The sequence below is a fragment of the Talaromyces rugulosus genome, chromosome II (genome assembly GCF_013368755.1).
Source record: "Talaromyces rugulosus chromosome II, complete sequence".
NCBI lineage: Eukaryota > Fungi > Ascomycota > Eurotiomycetes > Eurotiales > Trichocomaceae > Talaromyces > Talaromyces rugulosus.
Window position 1 is genome coordinate 6,392,497 of NC_049562.1, and position 17,101 is coordinate 6,409,597.

At 48.1% G+C, this 17,101-nt stretch overlaps 7 protein-coding genes across 7 annotated transcripts; 3 read left to right on the top strand and 4 right to left on the bottom strand.

Moving 5' to 3' along the window:
- Positions 1-221: 221 nt before the first annotated feature.
- Positions 222-1,716, bottom strand: TRUGW13939_04699 (uncharacterized protein; the record flags this gene model as incomplete). Its single annotated transcript, XM_035487866.1, has 2 exons — positions 222-1,478; positions 1,537-1,716. The coding sequence occupies 2 exons, from the start codon at positions 1,714-1,716 to the stop codon at positions 222-224; spliced, it is 1,437 nt and encodes a 478-aa protein (XP_035343759.1).
- Positions 1,717-2,866: 1,150 nt separating this feature from the next.
- TRUGW13939_04700 (uncharacterized protein) lies at positions 2,867-3,872 on the bottom strand (the record flags this gene model as incomplete). Its single annotated transcript, XM_035487867.1, has 2 exons — positions 2,867-3,543; positions 3,596-3,872. The coding sequence occupies 2 exons, from the start codon at positions 3,870-3,872 to the stop codon at positions 2,867-2,869; spliced, it is 954 nt and encodes a 317-aa protein (XP_035343760.1).
- Positions 3,873-5,831: 1,959 nt separating this feature from the next.
- Positions 5,832-7,286, top strand: TRUGW13939_04701 (uncharacterized protein; the record flags this gene model as incomplete). Its single annotated transcript, XM_035487868.1, has 1 exon — positions 5,832-7,286. One exon carries the CDS (start codon positions 5,832-5,834, stop codon positions 7,284-7,286), a length of 1,455 nt encoding a protein of 484 aa, XP_035343761.1.
- A 668-nt stretch (positions 7,287-7,954) lies between these two features.
- On the top strand, positions 7,955-10,189 carry TRUGW13939_04702 (uncharacterized protein; the record flags this gene model as incomplete). The annotated part of the gene is made up of 1 exon (XM_035487869.1): positions 7,955-10,189. One exon carries the CDS (start codon positions 7,955-7,957, stop codon positions 10,187-10,189), a length of 2,235 nt encoding a protein of 744 aa, XP_035343762.1.
- Positions 10,190-10,665: 476 nt separating this feature from the next.
- On the bottom strand, positions 10,666-11,976 carry TRUGW13939_04703 (uncharacterized protein; the record flags this gene model as incomplete). The annotated part of the gene is made up of 5 exons (XM_035487870.1): positions 10,666-10,671; positions 10,736-10,983; positions 11,045-11,335; positions 11,411-11,477; positions 11,542-11,976. The coding sequence occupies 5 exons, from the start codon at positions 11,974-11,976 to the stop codon at positions 10,666-10,668; spliced, it is 1,047 nt and encodes a 348-aa protein (XP_035343763.1).
- Positions 11,977-13,433: 1,457 nt separating this feature from the next.
- TRUGW13939_04704 (uncharacterized protein) lies at positions 13,434-15,328 on the top strand (the record flags this gene model as incomplete). Its single annotated transcript, XM_035487871.1, has 3 exons — positions 13,434-13,643; positions 13,834-14,257; positions 14,325-15,328. 3 exons carry the CDS (start codon positions 13,434-13,436, stop codon positions 15,326-15,328), a joined length of 1,638 nt encoding a protein of 545 aa, XP_035343764.1.
- A 277-nt stretch (positions 15,329-15,605) lies between these two features.
- Positions 15,606-16,761, bottom strand: TRUGW13939_04705 (uncharacterized protein; the record flags this gene model as incomplete). The annotated part of the gene is made up of 4 exons (XM_035487872.1): positions 15,606-15,639; positions 15,690-15,772; positions 15,833-16,523; positions 16,589-16,761. The coding sequence occupies 4 exons, from the start codon at positions 16,759-16,761 to the stop codon at positions 15,606-15,608; spliced, it is 981 nt and encodes a 326-aa protein (XP_035343765.1).
- Positions 16,762-17,101: the final 340 nt, after the last annotated feature.

The window sequence follows — 17,101 nt, forward strand, 5'->3', positions numbered from 1 at the left end:
TCGAGGGATTACAAATTGCTAGGACTGGTCTTGAACATGGCTTGTTTAAACATATTAGTTAACTACAAAATAAGAGACAATACCATTGATTCATCTGAAACTACTTGAATTGACTGCCGTAAGATACACAATAACAAAAGGAATAAGAATAACAAACACACTGCTCGCAATCTCGAGGCTTTCATCGGCTTTCACCGGCATAGCCGTTAGATCGCGAAAGCTCACTTGCTAGATATCTTGTGAAACTCGCGCTCGAAGCAACGCATCGACTCGCGGCGCAAGGATGCACTCATCCAGAAATTCCCCTTTGGATCCTTGCCGTACATGGCGAATACTTCGTGCTGCGAAAGGTCGTGCTCCCCAACAAGATCGGAATGGAAATACACAGGCCGAGCGCGAACCTCCGGGCTGATGGTGTCGCCGTTGTCCTCTGCCTCGCCAGAGGGCAAGGTGGCCGCGGTGAAGTCAACAGTAGACCAAATATTTGCCTTGTTCCAGTTGATGAAAATGACTGGATGCGCATCGAGTCTCGCCAGAAGAGGAATCTTGTTGGCAATGTGGTCTTTACGCATGAGCTCAGCCAAGGAAAGGAGTTGATCACGACGTGCCTGCTCATTGAACGCGAGGCGGACCTCTTTGGCGACGTTGCTGATTGGGTTGGAGCAGATGCTAGCAGCAGTCATTCTAGTGACATATGGAAACGAAGCATTCTGGACATAAACACCGTGCTTAGAGAAGGCCTCGTGCAAGAGAGGGCGAGAGTCAAAGAACTTGCAAATCGCCACGGCGCGGCTGGAAGTTGGCATACGCTTGCACAGTATCTGAGTTGCCCACGCTGTGATCACATCATCTTCAGAGAGATGGAAATCGTGGGGCACCGCGGAAACAGCAGCCCCGTAGGTCTTCTGAAGAAACTCGGCAGGCAGGCAGAAGATCCGTGATTCCATCTTGTGAGGAACAAAAGACAACGATCGCATGATGCACCCACCCTTGGCTTTGACACCAGCAAGCGTCGTCAAGCGTGTCTCAAGGACTGACTTTTTTGGCTGAGGGGTCTTCCCAAGACGCTCCATCGCATCCCGGTAGTAACCATTGAACTTGGGAACGTTGTGACCACGTCCAGCGACGATGGCAGCCCAGCTTCTCAAAATGATCGCCCAGCCAATACAATCGCACATGACGTGTGGCCACAAGAGAGAGACCAAGGTTCCATCATCAAAGGTAACAACGTGGAGATGAATGAACGGGTTCTTCTTCCAGAGGAAACCAGTCACCGACTTGGGCGACTCATTGTGCACCGCCAGGGACCTGAAAGTCTCCGGGCCTGGGTGGATGCTTGGGTGAGAGCCAGCCTTGGGGAACTGGGATGCAACTGGGTGGTCTTTCATTGGCATGCTGTAGTGCTCCTCCGTGAACATGACCGAAGGACGTTCTCTCTCGAAATGGCGTGGTACCGAGATAAAAAAGCTGTTCATCGGCTATGATAGAGAGAGGAAAAATCAGCAAAGGCAACCAACTCAACAGCAAGATGCTCACCTTGGCCCGTAAGCCAGCACCAAGACGATTCCAACCATCCATCTCGATCAACTTTTTCAAACTCTTTTCAAGATCGGGGGCGTTCAAAATGACATCAAAGACCAAGGTCATCGAGCCCAACATGCTTTTCAACGGACGCACATTGTCCCAAAAGTGCATATCAAGAATCTGGTCATGCATTTTGGTGGGTAATCATGTAGAATAGTAGTAGAGTCTGTGCTAACGATGCAAAAAACAGCAGATGGCCACAGCGAAGGCCGGAAAGGAAGATGCAGAGATGAGGGATAGGAGAGGGGGCTGTGAGAGGAGAAAAAAGAGGAAGAGAGAGAAAAGTGCAGGCAGGCACATTTTATAGGGGGGAGGAAGGCCCCGACGATGTGCCTGTGCCTGTTGTTGTTGTTGCCGTGCAGTGTGCATCCGGAACCTTCTGAGGCCTTCACCCCCTCATCGCCGAGCAACGTGTGAATCCGGATCCTTCTTCAGGATTCACATCCTCGCATAATGCTGATTTGGTGTGTGCCATTCTTTGTTTGATGCACTGTTCTAGCCCTCAATGGGCCAATACTGCCATCTCGGATTGTTGTGCCTGGCCAAATGCAGTACCGCTGGCTGACGCCCAGTCTTCGCGGGGATTGATGGAGAGCGAGACTGCGGTATCAGGCAGATGTGTTGTTCTCTGAGTTGACTAATAATATTGACAGTTGTGTTTGTGGTTTACTGACTTGCCCCAGTTAGAGGGTTGTCACCCGGTGTTCAACACGACGACAAAATAGAGCCCTTCGGACACAGCATCACCAAATCATTGTTTGCAAGAAATGAGCTTCCTAGTGTCGAGGCTCTCAGTCTCTAAAGCATCACGCTTCTTCAGACCCATCGATCGAGGCTAATTGTGGCTGAGCATGAGCGACGGGCAGCTGGTATTTCCTTTCGGCGCGAGGACATAGTTCCGGAATGCAACTGACTATAGAGTGTTTATAGAAACATCTGCTGATAGCACATTCCGAATGGTTTCCACCCAGCTGATTGAAACATATGAAGGGTCTCTTCGGAGTCTGTGTATAACAACGGTCGCTTTTCAGTTCCTGATGACGCTGACAGCGTTTGGTATGACTGGACGACGTTTCCTGAGAGCAGAATGCAGCGTCTATCCACAAGAGAGCTTAGGGCTGGGAGAACAACGATAGACTAAGATTTTACTACCGGTAGTGAGCCATGTCATTGTAAAAGTACCATACTTTATAACGCAGTCTACCTGGTAGCTATAACTCACAACCGCTCTCCTACATGCACCGTCGAATATTGTACCATTTCATCACAACTCCAAACGCCATCAATCACCCTCGACTCCTGGCAGACGGCAAATTAGACCCATCATCCTATCAGCCCATTCTTCTGTCTCTTTCCCATGCTGGTGTACAAGCTCCCTGCACTTTTCCAGCTCATTTCGCAGCTGGTCGATCTCGGCCTTGAGAAGACCGATTATACCATCTTTCTCGGCAAGCATATCTGTCATAATACCAATGCTGCTCCTGTCCTCAACAGCTAATCCCGATTGAATCTCTCTTTTAAACGACAAGAAGGCGTCTTCGATATGTGCCTTGAAGATTCCAAAGCCGTCTTCAATCGAAGCGGGTATGGTTTGCTCTGGCAGAGAAACAGCAGGATATGTTTGAACGAATGCATTATCGCGTTGTCCACTGTATCCGATCTCAACCCCTTTGTCTTCCGAGCCGTCTGAACTGGTCGCAGAAGTCCACATATCCTGGCTGTCTTCCACACTTTCCATTTCCACATCGACACCCAATGGCGGAGTGGGACATCTACTAGATGAGTCTTCTGGATAATTTTCTTTCCCAGAGCTTTCTTCGGCACCTTCGGACTCCTCAGTGGTTGGTTCATTGTCTCCGGCGCCGTTCTCGCAATCTGTAGATGGTATCGGTGTAGCCGGTGAGTTGGAAGATGATACCTGCTGGCTAACAAACGGGCCGGGAGAATCGTGTTCCATTTCTAAACAAGTGTTAGATCCTCGACGCATCAGTGATGACTTTGATATACTAACCGCAAGGATCTGGCTCTTCTGCCAGAGCAATCGAGCCATCTAAACCCGCGCCCTCTGGCTTGACACTCGTTGGGGCTTCGTGAATAGAGAACCGTACGCCTCCATTATCACTGCCTTGAGAAAAGTCCCGACTTTTCTGTAATTGAACCTTTTCCAACCCATTATAGTCACTAAGACGCCGGCGCTTTGCACTGAACAGGTCGTCAACAGATGTATCTCCAACACGCTTTCCAGTATCAGTCGCGGGCTCCTCGGATACCGCTCTTGCGCGAGACATGGTCGATGAGTGTAACTGAAGAGAAAAAAAGAAATAGAATAATCCGTAATCTGTTCAAGACGAGAGGAGGAGAGGAATTCAGCCAGAGGAAGGAGCCCCTGGTCCACGTGACCCTTTCCCCAGACTGAACACCCCGGGTTTCTTTCTTGAGACAATCATCCTTTTTACTTGACAACCCTTCGCTGAGATGTGCTCGCAACTATACAATTTGATTTAAGACGGTGAGTAAATGAAAAGTCAAACTCGGGCTTCTACTTACACCATACACAGGCCAATGCGTACCTAGCGCAGTGCATGTGTTGTGCGGAGATACCAAACAACCTGAACTTGAAATGTGACCAAGCAATGATTGTCGACGCCGCAACATTCGATCAGCAGATCTGGCCAATGGCGCACTTCCACATCTGTTCATGCATACGGAAAACACGTTGTGTGGAGTAAATCGATTTCTGCCTTGCTAGAGCAACTGGCTTCCCCTCTTTCAGCCTTGTCTCGATCCCATAAGAAGAGAAGCCCCCTAGCAAATCCCAACTATGATTTTCCACTTCTCAATGTTTGCTTGTTCTTCCGTTCCATATTTCCTATCCTAATATAGTCAGTTGATAGGGCCAGGCAAAAATGACGCGGTGCGACGTCTGCAACCGCTCCTTCGCAACACAAAAAGCTCTACAAATGCATTTGCGCGACTCCCCCGTCCATTCTGACTCACATAACTGTGGCATCTGTGGCAAATCATTCAAGAGTAACGAAGCCCTTAGAATGCATTCTCGTGACGCTCCGGGACATACCCAGTCGTATTCCTGTGCACCCTGCAATCGAACTTTTACCAACACCGAGGCTCTACAGATGCATATCAGGGATTCACCAGCACACAACTTGTTGCCAGATACACCATTGAACCGATTCTTTCACTCTTTTCCGACATTTCCATATAACCCTAATCTTCCACCGGCCGAGTCATACACTCAGCTACAGAATTTCTCTAGGTGGGGATATGATAGCCCGGAATCCAGAGAGTCATGGGACCGGTATCAGAATGCGCTTCGAGAGGAATTCAACATGTGGTTTGGATCAGAGAAGGATCTTGGCTGCTGGCATGCTCTTTGTCGCGCCGTCAGAATCAATCCCCTGCCAAATACACTTCGAGACTGTGAAAGAGTAAGCTCCCCTTGCTATTTTTGCACCCACCCAGTCGCAGAGAATAACTCGATGCAAAATTCCCAGGCTGTTCGCGGTGTATACGTCAACATAATCGATTTAATCGAATGGGCTCGCCAAGGAGCCAGCCCAAGTCAAGCCTGCGTCAAACGTTTTAGAAATCTCAGTGAACTTCGCCGGTATACAAAAGAAACCCGCAGGATTTTCCGCAATGACTTGACAGATTCAGACGATGGAAACGTTGTGTTGAGACATTTGTTGAGGTTTATTTTTCGGCTCGCTTGATTCTTCGACTTTCTTATCTGCATTAGTGAACAGTTGGATATATTATATCACGATAAGATGAATCCGTCAACCATTGACCCAGTGCCAAAGAATGAACGAAACTCGCTGATCTTTATAAAAAATAAATGTTTTCCTACATCAAATAATTCAATACATTCAATATTTTGAAATGCTCAAGAATGTCTTGACGTCATTGCCAGGACCACCACAATCTTTTGACGCGATATCCAAAAGCACCCTCAGCAAAAATGCCGCCAGAAATAAAATCAAAGTGCGTTACTACATTTCTCAATATTCCTGCGTATATAAGACGACTATTTTTTTCAAAAAGATATCTCGCTAAACCAAATCAGAAAATCAGGGCTCCGGAAAAGGAATAGTGGGACCAGGCCAGGCAGCATCCAATCGATAAAAAAAAAAAAAAGAGAGAGAAAAGAGAGAAAGTCAATACACATATGAAACATCAGGAGGACTAGCGAAGATGCTAATTGTCCAAAGACTTGGCCTGCAACACCAATGACCGAGACGGCGCCGTTGTTCGTGGCGCAGGAAGCACTGTGCTACTACCCAGTAAGCACGATCTACGACTCGTGCCCACGTTTCCTGTTTTATGCTATGCTTCTTGCCAGTTGCGCCACTAGATGGACTGGGTGGCTGGTCGATGTTTTCCTGGGTGCCGCCGCAACGTATGCAGGTACTGCGGCCTTTCAGTCTTTCATCCTCGTCGCAAGCCCAGCCAAGCGACCGGATCCAGGACGAGTAGATATTCCTTATATTTCATCAGCTACACAGAAAAATGATATAAGATTGTCATCCGATAACTTCCCAGCACTCGCAACAAATACCGACTACGTCACGGTCCAGCCGGCAGCCCTCGAGCTCGACGCCGATGCAATCCTCGCTATCGTGGTGACAGGATATCTGGTTTTCCTGCCATTGCAATGCTGGTCTCGCATTCTGAGCCACGGTCGTGCACGAACCCTTCTGTTCTCTCTGTGGAATGTCTTGATGCTCGCTGGTGCTATATGCGCACTAGTTTACTGGCCAACGCTAGAACGGACTCCGACCCAGTACATGTTCTGCTATCCCGACTTGCCTCCTTACGATCAGACGATCAATGACGGATGGGAGAGCTCGTGGAAAACTTCAACATGGAACGAAAGTGTATGGAGCATCTTCTCCAATGCGACCAAGTTTAATCAGCTCGGCGATCTCTGTTACAACACTTGTTTCAACACGAGCCAGATCCTGAGACAACAAACCACCTTATCATCACAAGTCGTTGCTTCTGGAGATGATCAACAGGGAGATGGCACCTTCTGGTCTAGAGTGATCTATTCTAAAAGCTACATATATACATTAATCGCCCTCTGTTTCGTTTTAAATTTTCTTTTGATGATATTCAAACTGATTCCCTACAATTCGCGAATACGATATATTCAGCCGGTTGCTATATGGAGAGAAAGAAGGGAGATCTACGGCGACTTGAAATCAAAGTTTTGGCGAGCCGTTGCAGCATCCAAGCCACAGAATACCAACCACGAAGTCCAAAATGAGCAGCATAAAATAAAACTCTCCAATACATGGAGGCATATCCGTCCACTGCTCGGCATCGAATTTCTGAAAACATGGTTGGATTTCATAATCGACGTGGCTATTCTGGTAGGATTATTGTTCAGCATAATCATCAGTCCTCTGACAGTAATTGCCTTTGTCATCTGGATTGAATGGTACATTCGCAACGACGGCCCATCTCAGGAAAGTCCGCAGCAGGTCGGCCAATGGAGCTACCTTCTCTCTATCGGACTTCTCTTGATATCAGCAGCTATTTTGAAGCTCAAATATCGGCTGGCTTCACAAAAGGAGCTCGATTACGAACTCGACGAAACTAGGCGACACCTGGAAGAACTGCAAAAGATCAGAACTGAAAAATTTGGACATTCTTGCGGACCAACCGATTTTAATGTATAAATAATATTGTCAACTACACCAAAAGACCAAGTCTCTTGGACAGTCAATCTATGGTTTACCCGCAGGCGCCAACAAATAACCCATCACTGGATGTATCAGCCGTATAAGCTTAGAGCGGGAGTTCTTCAAAACTCAATTTGCTTTTCAAAGAAGCCTACATTTATCCCAGTGACATTATTCAATGGCTAACTACCCACTTGATTTCTCATTCTTTGATAACGGGAAGTCCCATTCAATAACGAAAATAAATGAACCAAGGCCCTTACACCTTCGTTAAAACTCATTAAAAAATGAGTCGTGTTCATTGATCATGTATGTCTATGAGAAGGCCGAGAGAATGACCCGGCAGTGGAAAAGAACAGTCTTTGTTTAACCTGTCACCGAAACGCAGTTAATTCAATGTTTCTTTTCTGACAGAAAGAACAGACAGAAAAGAAATCCAAAACGACCAAGTTGAAAGATGTTACAACATGAGACTTTGTGGCGGCCGTTTCACATGCAGACTATAATGGATGGAAATTGGTATATATCAATCATTCATTCCAATATCTGAACGGCGATGACCTTCAAAAATAATTGGTAACTATCGGGTCAGTAATATTTATAGGGCGACGCATACAAAACCAGTCTCAAGAGTCTATCTCGATAGATATTGGTAACTTGTCGAAATGGACGGATCATATCGCCTAGCTAGACCTGAAGGTATGGCCAGGCAGAAACCATGTCTGACGAAGCTCCCAGTGGAGTTACTTTGGGACATCGCCAGCTATATGAGTATTCGCGAGGTGAGCTTTTTCATGAGGACGAATAAGAAGTTCAGCGAGACTCTGTACCCACAGATCATCAAGCAAGCAATTCAAGAAGACGACAAAATACATAAATCTACAGTAAACCTTAGGTCTGCTGCAATGAAAGACAACTTGGGTGTATTTGAAGAAATCCTCGCACAAACGAAAGCGGCGCTTCTTACGGACAATTCAATCAAAGGCGGGGAATATGACCAGGACGACCCCGTATATAAAACTAACACAGTGCACGAGGCAACCATTTTCTACAAGCCAATATATCTGCAGAAAATTTTGGCAAAAGGGGTAGACGTGAATGTCCTAGATGAAAGAGACTTGTCCGCAGGGAACACTGCAATCCAACTAGCGGCCAAATATAACCGTTTGGAGAACATGAAAGTTTTGATTGATTTTGGCGCAAATGTTAACGATCAAGTCAACGGAAACCACCAAGTACCCAATTGGACTCCCCTACATCGAGCGACGGCGCGCCGTAATTTTGAAATGGTCAAGTTTCTTATCAGTGCAGGCGCAGACACAAGCGTTAGAATGGGCTCTAACCTCGATACCACTATTCTGATTCGTGCCCTGAAATGGACGAAGGGGTTGCAATTGATTCTTGGAATGCACAAATTCGAGGAACCCGTGCTCACCGACGCTCTCACACATGCAGTTCGGGATATGACAGACTTTTACCATCCCGCAGTGTGTCTGATAAAGGCTGGAGGCATTCCACATTACCAACTTTTATGCATCGCGTGCAAGAGGGAGTCTATGCCTACTTTTCAGAGTGTAGAGTTAATAGCAAAATATGCCACAGCAGATGATCGCGACGAAGGGAATTTAACGGCCCTCCATGAAGTTATGCATGGCAACATTGCACATGTTGTGGCACGGACGATACCGGATATAGTCAATGCTGAAGGACGACATGGCTATACCCCTCTGCAATACTTATATGGTGTGTATTGGCCTTCCCAGCTGCGTGAAGTCGCAGCAGACCCATGCCTGCAACAACGTCGATCCGACATTGCTTTGGCCTTGATTCAAAAAGGCGCTCGGCTAGACTTTGTATTGGGGCCGTACAAGCGCAATGTTATCTTTTTTGCCTGTGATATGGGCCATGATCTGGTTGTTGAGTACCTATTGGACAAAGACGAAATGCTAGCTGAATCTAGGGATACTTTAGGCAATACTCCATTGCACATGGCCGCTTCTTCTTGGGATGACAACACATTGGATTGCATGGGGAGGCTTCTAGAGGCAGGCGCCGATGTCCACGCCCAGAATGACCAAGGGCAAACAGCATTGCATTGCACTTCGAGTCCCATCCTAAACCCACATGCGCCTCCGAGAACGTATTTGGACGTCGACTATACCTGTGAGAAAGTGGTTGCGCTTACCGACTCATATGCCGACATCTTCTTACGTGGTACGCGAGACTGGAGTCTCACCCCGAGGACCCCCCTGGTGGAGGCGATTTTCACTTCGAATATTGTATCCGCTGAGGTGCTCGTTAAGAAGGCAACCTTGCTGCTTCCACAGAGCAAACAATCTCAAAATAATATCCCTGACAAGAGGGAAATTCGAAAATACTTGACCGAAGCACTCCATGCTTCCGTGGAAAATGGATATATGGACTTTTTTAACCGGATGTTACAATCAGATACAGAATGTTCCCTTGAGGATCTTGCACCTAATGGTGACAATATCTTCCATTGCCTTGCTCGTGGGGCCATTGCCAACCTCTCTATTGCCCTGGCGATGGTGGTAGGTTGGCGGATTCTCGGTTACAAAATGCCGCCAGACTGGGACTACCCGTTCCAAGGGACTGACTACACTGCGCAAGGCCGGCCCCAACGGCATTTCCACTATCTCGCTGATCAAATTTGCCAGGAGACCAAGTTGCTGCCGCTTGCGCTCGAGAAAAATGCCGCCGGCTACTCGGCCTTTGACCTGTATAAACAGGCGTTCCCCACGGTGAACTGGGAGGCCATATTGGAAAAAGTGCAGACTAGCTTGAGCAAGGGCGTGGATGTGTTCATGCCCAATAACCCGTATCAGAATACTGTGGATTTGACGGAAGATTACGACATGTGGACCAGGGATGGTTTGTAGCGTGGTGTTGTAATTTTACGAAATAGGTTATTTTAGTATAAATGGACATGTGAGCCTTTAAGTGTTATTGGTGTTAAGTCTGGCACGCAGTTGGGCTAAATTGTAGAAGGACTCCAATGGGTTTATTAGGGCTGGCTGAAGCACGTGCGTGCTATGGCACTCTTGGCTTGTACACTAGCTTTCCTTGTAATCGTTTTGTTTTTATGAATTTGAATGTGTGGAATCAATTAGTTTGTTGAAATATATGTACTATGTTGCCAAGATTGATGTCGTCTGTCGATACGCTCAATCGCTAGCTATATAGCGCTTATGTATTGGCCTAACTTTGAAATGTGACCTCGCGCTCCGGGAAGCAAACATGGAAAAATAATTCGTTTATTTTGTCTATATACTGCCATAAATTCATAAATAAATCCGCAATAGGTTATCTTACATATGGCGGTTTCATATATGAATCATGCAAAGGATCCATATCATTAGTACTAGTGACCTGCCATATTCGTTAGTGTCACCCGCCATTTTGAACAACCATAATACAGAACATACCTCTAACGTCCTCGTGATACTGATCCCTCCATATCTCGCTCTTTTTGGCGCTTCCAAACAGGGCTGTGATCTCCGCGATCGATCCGACATCAGGAACCCCTGCGAGTAACTGTTCTTTTTGCTATGTGTATTCGAGTATTCGCTTTCGTTACGGTAGTGATACCGGCCATAGGAGTCGTAACCTTGTCGAGAGGCATGTTGTCTTCGGAAAAAGATTGCAAACACTGGCAACGTCCCGATAACAACGGCTGCAATGAATCAGCATTTCTACCCAATATTTTCCAATTGAATAGTAGAATTTTTTTTTACCTATTCCAGCTTCAATCATTCCCCAAAATGCCAGCCATGAGCTAGAAGGGGTACTGTCGCTTTTCGCTTGGGACCCGATTTGTACGGTGCGCACAATGGCCATGATGACGCAGACGATACCAATGCTGAATAGGGTCCCGATCGCGAATTTCTGCGACAGCGGGAGACGGAGGATCCAGATCAGCTTCAATGGAAGGAGCATGATCATAATGTCGGTCAGGACGTCGACGGCGAAGGAAAAGTAGAGGCTAGTGAGCTGGGCGTTGATATCACGTTGGGTTGAGCATAGTCCTGTGAGAAAAATAGAGCTGTCAGATTTTATTTTTTTGGGAATGGTTGAGCGCTTCGAAAGTTTCGAAAACTCACCAGGTGTGAACCATGCATGCATATTTTCGCACGAAGTAAAATTCGAAATGATACATCCGATCAAGGTCTGCAAGAGGGTCAATTCCTGCCAATTGCGTCAAAGACAAACCTTGGAAATAAATAAAACTGACCAGGACTGTGAAAACAAACACACCCCACCACCATCGCATCTGATCGGGCAAGCCTTCAAATAACCGGCGATACAAAAACAACAGGCTCAGTTTGACCGACCACAGCACCATCCAGAAGATCATGGTATTGGCGAAAAAGATCTTGATCATCAAAAGAGCATCGTCCTCAATGGTCGGATATAGAACGCCAGTGCCAATGGCCTTGTCGACTCGATATAAAGGCCGCGTGACGACGATGTACATCACAGCGAGCGCAATGAAGGTGACCCACGACAACATGACAAACCCATCTTCCATCTGAAGCCCACCCTTCCGATGCGTGAATCGCAAAACTGTGCGAATGGCCATGAAGGTGGTAGTGATGGCAATCGTGGCATAGGCAGTCGAGAGCAACTGGGGCTCCGACACCATCAGCTTTGTTGACCCGGTACTCATTTTGCCGCCCTTTTTTCCTCCTCTAGCGACGGAGTTCCCTGTAGAAAGTCCAATTCGGTTTCTTTTCAGTGTTTATTCGACTTGGAAGGCATTTTATGCTCTCAAGTGGTGGTTTATGCTGTGGTTTGACGGTGAGAATTGCCCCTCCGATATGGGATATGTCACCATGATAGAAAGCGGCGTCCGCAACTAGCAGATCTTCTCTATAATAAGGGAGCAAGCAGTCTGTGATGAGAGGGTTACAGATTCAACTAGCGGCACGACAAGCATTCAATGGCATTTAAGGTTTCTTATCGGCGTGTTGTCCATTGGACACGAGACACGGCTGGGCTACCAGCGATCGTCGCCAGCAGCACGCTTAACAATGGTCTCTATGGCTCAATTACTCGTATGTAAGGCACAGAGAACCGCGCATTATCCACCCTAGAGTTACTTGCATCGGTGGCCATGACTCGATGCTAGTGGAGCGAGTCTGAATGAGCCCTGGAAGAGCCTCGCTTTGTCGGCTATTCGCCGGAAACCCGCCTATGATCAGCCCTGGGTCTCCCACCTTGTGGTTGCATTGGCAGACTATATCTGCGACAGCTGTCAAATTATCGCGTCGATCAGCATGTGACATCGGATGACAAAAAAGAGTTTGTCTGAGTGTCTGTATACGAACGGGGTGGTCGCGATTCAGCTACTAACGACAACACGGACCTGAATAATTTACCGCTCGTAATTAGTAGTTTGCTGACGGCGGTCTAAGCACGAGATCGAGAGATATAGAGTCGAAGCCGGCGATCTACTAGGAGGCTTGGATGAGAGCCCATCGACGCCATCGTTTCAGCCAGCGCGGCCCGGAAATGGCCAGATACTAGTCTAACATTGCCCAAAATAATAGTGAGATGAGCAGCGTCCGCTGTCAATGTTGCCATTCTACAATGATAATAATAAAATGGGTCCCTGGTAGCGGCGGCGACTAAAACGCAAAACGCAGTGGTGATTTTCCACATCGAGCAATTCGCAGCCGATGTAACCGGATGTCCGCTTCAACTCGGCCAACGCTCTCGATGAAGCCTAGGCCTATCGCAACCCCGCAGCACTGGCAGCTCGACATTGACCTCCATAGGCCATATAGTACTGGCAAGAGGTACAGCCAGCATTAGGGAGTGAAGTGACCATCGCTGTTCGATTTGCTTTTGTGCTTGTATGCCTTTTTTTTCCCGCGCCGACTTCACTCGTTTGTTAGTTACCTGTCGGCCTATTATTATATCGGAAATACATTCTCTACTCGTTTATTTCATCCTTGTTATTACTATTGATGCAGGCTTGCACACCACCTTCGTTTAGCTAGTTTTGCATTTGTTTCGTTTGCGGCCCAACCCGACCTTCCAGGCTTGGCTTGTGAGGGCTTGCCTTTCTATTCACCGAGAAACCACTTCGAATTTAAACAAGAACGACCACTCGGGCTAAACATGGTCTCGAAATTCGCTGCAGGCGTCTTAGTCGCCGCTAGTTTGTTCCATGCTGCTGTAGTCGACGCTGCGAAGCCGACGACGGCCGAGGATATCAAGAAATCGCTGGAGACAAATGGACTCGATATCTCCAAGCTGCCGTCCACTGCCGGTTATGAAATAGCGACTGATAGCGGAATCAACACTGGTCCGCAACATTGCAATCTCTTGGTACGTTGGCTCTCCCTCATCCTGGTTCGTCATATTGAGGGCTTCTTTGTGATTCGACCACCACCCACACACCACATGTGAACTATTTTTAGTTGAAAAATAATACTTCCCCGCATTCCATGTACCTTAAAACGCCTTGCAAGGCAAGCATATGCTCGATTTGCGGTAATCATGCTGACTGGTCGCGCAGTGCCCTGCCCTGGCTAGAATCTTCCCCGGCCAAACCCTAACCCGCAACCAAAGCCTTTTGTTCTCCAACTGGACAGACGCCTTCTGGTCACAGCAGCAGGAGGAGACCACTCCGCAGTGCATTTTCCAGCCTCGTTCTGCTGTCGAAGTATCCTCTAGCGTGCTTCTTGCCGAGCTTTTCACCTGCTCCTTTGCAATCAAGAGCGGCGGCCATGCTGCGTTTGCCGGCTCGTCCAGTATCGAGAATGGCTTGAACATCGATCTAAGTAAATTGAATGGCATTACTCTGAGTCAAGACCAAAGCGTTGTTGAAGTTGGTCCCGGTAATCGCTGGGTTGATGTTTATGACCATCTGCTACCGTATAACCTTTCAGTCATCGGCGGCCGAGTATCGGATATTGGCATTGGTGGATTGACTACCGGTGGTAAGTGTTGCAGATCCTCTTAGACCACTAAAGAGTAGATGTGGATTCTAATGCTATGCTTAAACAGGAGGAATATCGTTCTTCTCTCAGATCTACGGCTGGGCTTGTGACAACGTTGTCAACTATGAAGTCGTTCTCGCCTCAGGCGCCGTCGTCAACGTCAATACGACCTCCAACCCGGATCTCTACTGGGCTCTCCGCGGTGGCGGCAATAACTTTGGCATCGTCACGCGTTTCGACTTGAGCACTCACTCGCAGGGGCCCCTGTGGAGTGGCACGCTGATCTACACTCCCGACAAGACCGACCAACTGATCGAGAATTTCTACAACTATGGCGTCAACGCTGCTACCGATCCCAAGTCGGCCATAATTATGAACTGGGCGTACGCCGAGGGCACATTCCTCGGTGTCGCAGACATTGAGTACGCCGATTCCACTATCAATCCACCAATCTTCCAGAGCTTCACCAACATCTCGACCGTGGAAAACACCATGGCGGTACGCACTTTATCCGAGGTGACCGACATGTTCAAACAGTCCAACCCAGACGGCCTGCGAGAGAGCTACTGGACAGCCACGTTCTCCCTGACCAAGGACATGGTTTCTTTCCTGGTCAAGACGTTCGAAGAAGAATCCATCCGCGCCGCCAACGCAACCAGCTACACTCCTGCCCTGGTCCTGCAAATCATCTCCACCGATGTCACGAAACAGATGCAAAAGAACGGCGGAAATGCCCTTGGTCTGTCACCCTCGGACGGCAATCTGCTTCTACTAAATCTGTCCTTCATGTGGGCTGAAATCGCCGACGACAACTTGATCTTGGACATTCTCGGCGCCATCACGGCCAAGTCGATTGCATACGCCAAGGCCAACGGGCTGTATAAGGAGTATTTATACATGAACTACGCGAGCCAGTACCAGGCGGTTTTGCCATCGTACGGCCGGGAAAACTTTGAGCGGCTGCAAAAGGTCTCGCAGACGTATGACCCCTTGCAGGTCTTTCAGAGATTGCAGCCTGGTTATTTCAAGTTGACCAAGCAGCCGCCGAATGCAACCTATCCGTCTTCTTGAAAAAAAAAAAAAAGTGATGCGGTATGTTTTAAAAATGTATGGGTGGAATGTATAGTATATCTGTAAATAGATCAAAATGAACTACACCAGTTGACAACCAGTCACTTTACATCTGCGAGGCTTTTTTATGCGTATAGTAATTATAGTGGCAGTGAATAAACTATCATCAGGTCATCGATCGTTGAGCCCGTTGTGTGCGTTCTATCAGTTGAACGTAAAACAACGTAAACGTAAATATGTACAATTGAATCATATAAAATAAACGCAGATCATAAACTCATTGCATCGGCTTCTGGCCATAACATATCGAGCTACAGGAAAAATAAGCATACCATCAGCTATCGGAGTATCCATGACTTACATGTATTGATACCCATGTATCGCTCTGTCCCGCAGATTTAACCGAATCTTGGCGAGCAAGACCTGAACTTCCTCTGGTGACCACTAGAAGCAAGGAAATACACATTAGCAACCAGGTGTTCGTATGTGGAGTTGACTACTTACCCCCAAAAACTTAGTGAAGAGAAACATAGCCCAGCCCTCTAGTCCCTCTTCCCATCCGATTCGGTTATACATGCCGATCTCCTTGTACCGTTTATCCTTAGGCCACGGGCCGATCGGCCACTTGAACGTGCGGTAGGTGATGTTTTGAAAACCGGCATCCTGGAATAATTTGCCCGTGTCCTCGGCAACACTGAATGACTTGCCAAACTTGACGCCGCATTCCAGGGCGAGTGGACCCCATTGTTCAAGCGAGGTTCCTGCAATACTTCCATCTTCTGAGTGCGGCACAACGCTAATTTCGGCCTGCTCGAACCAACCACCGGGGGTCAGGTGTTGCATCACTTGGTCGTACAAGGCGGGGATATCGGCAACGCAGCCGTAAATCGACCGGGCATGGATAAAGTCGAAGCTTTCCTTAGTAAAGGTCCATGGGAGACAAAAGTCGTCAACCTGGAACTCGAGATTGGGCGGGATTAACGTCGGCTGGACGGGTGAGAGATCGGTTGCGATAACAGATGATGCAGGAAACATGTCCGCAAAGTCTATCGCCCAGAGGCCGGTTCCTGTGCCTAAGTCGAGTACGCGGTTGGGGTGTGAGATTGGCGCCAGGAAGAGGTTGCCGTTGAGTGTGAGGGTGAAAAGATGGTGGAACAAGTCGAGGTTGTCGCAGGCCAGGTCATCGTTGGGGCCCCTAGTGCGTACTCCATGTCAGAAGGAGGGGGGGGAAAGGCCCAAGACATTCACAACGGTACATACCAGTATGAGCCCTGGCGGAAGGCATGGTATCGGCGGCCGTTCTCGTAGACATAGTTGGTCACGGAGGATTTCAATGAAGTCGTTTGCGACTCGCTGTCACTGTCATCGCCGTACGACGAGTCGACATCGCCTAGGCGTTCATCCGGCTGGATAGTAAGTTCGGAGTAGCACATGGTGAGAGTGTAGTAGCATGCGAGACATGAAGGCGAAGTAAGCAAGGAAGCAAGAGAGGTTTGGCAGGTGATGGCAGGGAAAAGAAGCGCAGGCCCGATGGCTGCGCCGCGGACCACGTGGTTCGGCGCCTCAGGCCGCCAACCTTCGTTCCTGTTCCTTCCTAGTGCGACTCCACAACTCGCCGGTATCATATCATGGCTTTGATCTCATCGACACATCGCAGGCCTCGCCAAAGGTCTCGCCTGTCAGACCCGAGAGAAGCGCCCTCCTGCATATTCTCGTTGAGGCAGACGAGAAGATTTGTCACGGGCGTCTCCACACCAGGTTCTTTAAACCCAG